General features: G+C 35.7%; 1 protein-coding gene across 1 annotated transcript; it reads left to right on the top strand.

Annotated features, from left to right (window-relative positions):
• The first annotated feature begins 329 nt into the window (after nt 1-329).
• On the top strand, nt 330-2492 carry LOC129222311 (guanine nucleotide-binding protein-like 3 homolog). Its single transcript, XM_054856801.1, has one exon. The coding sequence runs from the start codon at nt 332-334 to the stop codon at nt 1967-1969; it is 1638 nt and encodes a 545-aa protein (XP_054712776.1). The 5' UTR covers nt 330-331; the 3' UTR covers nt 1970-2492.
• The last annotated feature ends 483 nt before the right edge of the window (nt 2493-2975 follow it).

Below are 2975 nucleotides of genomic sequence, written 5' to 3'. Positions count from 1 at the left end.
GCAAAATTTGAAATCTCTGGTTGCATTCGGCGAGCACGACCGAGAGCGACCGGTTAGTTAATCACGTGACAACTAATGATCACGTTCTTTAAGCAACAGCTTAAAATGGTAACCGGTGAGGTTACCGATAGATGATAGAACGCTGCGGTTTGTAACCGGTTACTTACCGGTAGACCGGTGAGGTTTGTCGAACGCAACCTCTGTCTGTTCCTTGTTGTGTCTTTTGCAGATCGTAACCGTAATGAATTATCATATACGGTTACGGTCACGGTCGTGTTGCGTTTGCGTTGGTTGCATGTGCTTGTGTTGTCAAATTCTGTACGAGCCAAGAATGCTAAAGTTTCACAAGAAACAGAGTAAGCGAATGAGTTGTCGAAAGAAATATAAAATCATTAAGAAGGTACAGAATCATAGGCGTAAGCTCCGGCGAGAACAAAGAAAGAATCCTACAATCAAAAAGCCAAAAGATCCTGGCGTACCGAACAGTTTACCCTTCAAAGAAGAAATTATTAATGAAGCCTTAAAGCGAAAACAGCGAGCTAAAGACTTACGAGAAGCACAGAAGGCAAGTCGGTTGAAGTTACAAATGCAAAACCGGGAAATTGATGATTTAGTTGCTGAAGTCGAGAAGAAGGATGCGAAATTTGAAAAGAGAGACGTAGCTTCAGCTACTGAAAAAAAAGCATTGAAGTCATCTACGGATAAATTTAAATCCTATTATAAAGAATTTAAAAATGTTGTTGAATCTGCAGATGTCATTCTTGAGGTGTTAGATGCTCGAGATCCTTTAGGTAGCCGATGTTTGCAAGTAGAGCAGACAGTTATTGGTTCAGGTAAAAAGTTAATATTAGTACTAAATAAAATTGATTTAATTCCAAGAAAAAATCTAGCGGATTGGTTGAAAGTGCTTCGACAAGAACTCCCTACAGTTGCTTTCAAAGCGTGCACTCAAACACAGAAGGATCATCTGTCCCAATCTAAAGTTGCTGCAATCCATCTCAATGAGAGTCTTCAATCATCTCGTCGGTGTGTTGGCGCTTCATTTCTGATGAAAGTTTTAGGAAATTATTGCCGAAACCAAGATATTCAAACATTTATCAAAGTTGGTGTTGTTGGATTCCCAAATGTTGGGAAAAGCAGTCTTATCAATAGTTTGAAACGAACACGATCTTGCGCTGTTGGTGCAACGCCAGGAATCACTAAAACAGTGCAAGAAATTTCTTTGGATAAACACATTAAGATAATAGATAGTCCTGGTGTTGTTTTTGCTAAGGATGGATCTCCTACTACACTTGCACTGAGAAATGCCGTGAGAGTCGAGACACTCGAAGATGTGATGGAGCCTGCAGAAGCTATAATACAACGAGCAAATCCTGCTCATTTGTGTATGCATTATGGTGTTTCAGAATTTACTGATTCTCATCATTTATTATATCTATTATCGAAACGAATGGGTAAAAAGCGGGGCGGAGTACCCAACATTGAAGACGGAGCTAGACGATTGATCAATGATTGGAACTCTGGCAAAATCAAGTATTACACGCATCCCCCTGAGCTGTACAAACCATTCATCCACATAAACGCAGAATATGTTGCAGAGATGGGAAAAGCTTTTGATGTCTTTTCAATGGAAGAACAAATGGAATTGGATAAAGCACCTAAGGTTCTTCCCGGTCAGGCTGTGCTTGTAAAAAGCACTGAACCGACTGAAGGCATAAGATCTGATGAGACTGTAGAAATGGAAGCTGATGATTCAGAATTGGCAAATTCAATGACGTTTGTCCTTTGTGGTAAAGAGAAAAAGAAGCCTGTGCAAGATAAATGTGAGGTAAAAGCTCTCTTAAATGAATTGCAGCAGAATAAAAATTTAAAAAAGAAGTTTAAGCAAATGAAACGTAGATGTAAGAAGCTTGATAAAGTTGCAACTGAGTTGTCTGAAAAAATAACTACTACATTAAGTTTGGATTAGATTTATGAAATAAATTCATTTCAATATGAATTTCTTCTCTTCCTCATATTTTTTTTTCCTTCCTAAATACCTGTCAACAAATGATTAGTAATGTAGTTGATCTCATTTGGGATAGTATAATTTTCAAATTGGGAGTGTAATTAAACTCGTAAGAGTATCACACAGGGGTCCAGCCAACGTTCTTATAGTGAGTGTGAAAGGACTCCGTTTATCAAGCAATGTTTCCCAAGGGCTGCGCTTGAGAAATTTTCAGAAAACTTGATTTTTTATAATGGTTTTCATTGAAGATTGAAAAGCAATTCGAATTCCTCTCTTTTAGTAAGTTCTTTTTCTTCACAATTATTGGCATTTTTTAAATTTTTCGTCAAAAAGAAAAAAATTGTTACACCTTTTTCAGACCAAGAATATCGGGTAGGCTGGTCCACTCTTTGTGGGGCAAGTTGAACCAGACCAACCTACCCCACTGTAATTTTAAAACGTTTTTCTTCTCTTAAATCTCAATAAATATTACAATCATTCTAAGTGTTTGTGTACCTATTATAGATTCATTTCATCTCATGTTAAACATGTTATGAAATAGTGATAATAAAAACTTAAAGATTTATTTCATATCTGCATATTTTTACTACTTATATCTTCAAACATACTTCTAAATTTTTACAGACAGTTGTTTTCTGAGAGTAAAATATGTAATACATGCTATAATAAAGTTCCTGTACTAAACATATTTTTCTTGCCCAATAAGTAGAGACGTACCGAGTACTCGGTACTCGGCCAATACCGAGTAGTTGCAAAAAATTGAATATTCTCCAAGGCAGATTAAAATTTATAAAAAAAAAGAGCAAGCATTGTATTCTGCAATCATTTACAATTAAAATTTATAAGTCAAATTTAAATTTTGAGAATAATGAAGTTTGTAATGCTTTAATGGAATAACTCTTTATTTTAATGTCCCCAAAGTTAATAAAACTTATTTTTTAAAAATTATGCAAAAAAGGTAAGTATA

This window comes from Uloborus diversus, chromosome 5 (assembly GCF_026930045.1).
Source record: "Uloborus diversus isolate 005 chromosome 5, Udiv.v.3.1, whole genome shotgun sequence".
NCBI classification, from domain to species: Eukaryota; Metazoa; Arthropoda; class Arachnida; order Araneae; family Uloboridae; genus Uloborus; species Uloborus diversus.
Note: the sequence above shows the minus strand (reverse complement) of the source record. Positions and strands in the feature narration are given on the sequence as shown.

Coding starts and splice junctions, on each gene's coding strand:
- LOC129222311 (XM_054856801.1), top strand. CDS start 332: ATGCTAAAGTTTCACAAGAAACAGAGTAAGCGAATGAGTTGTCGAAAG.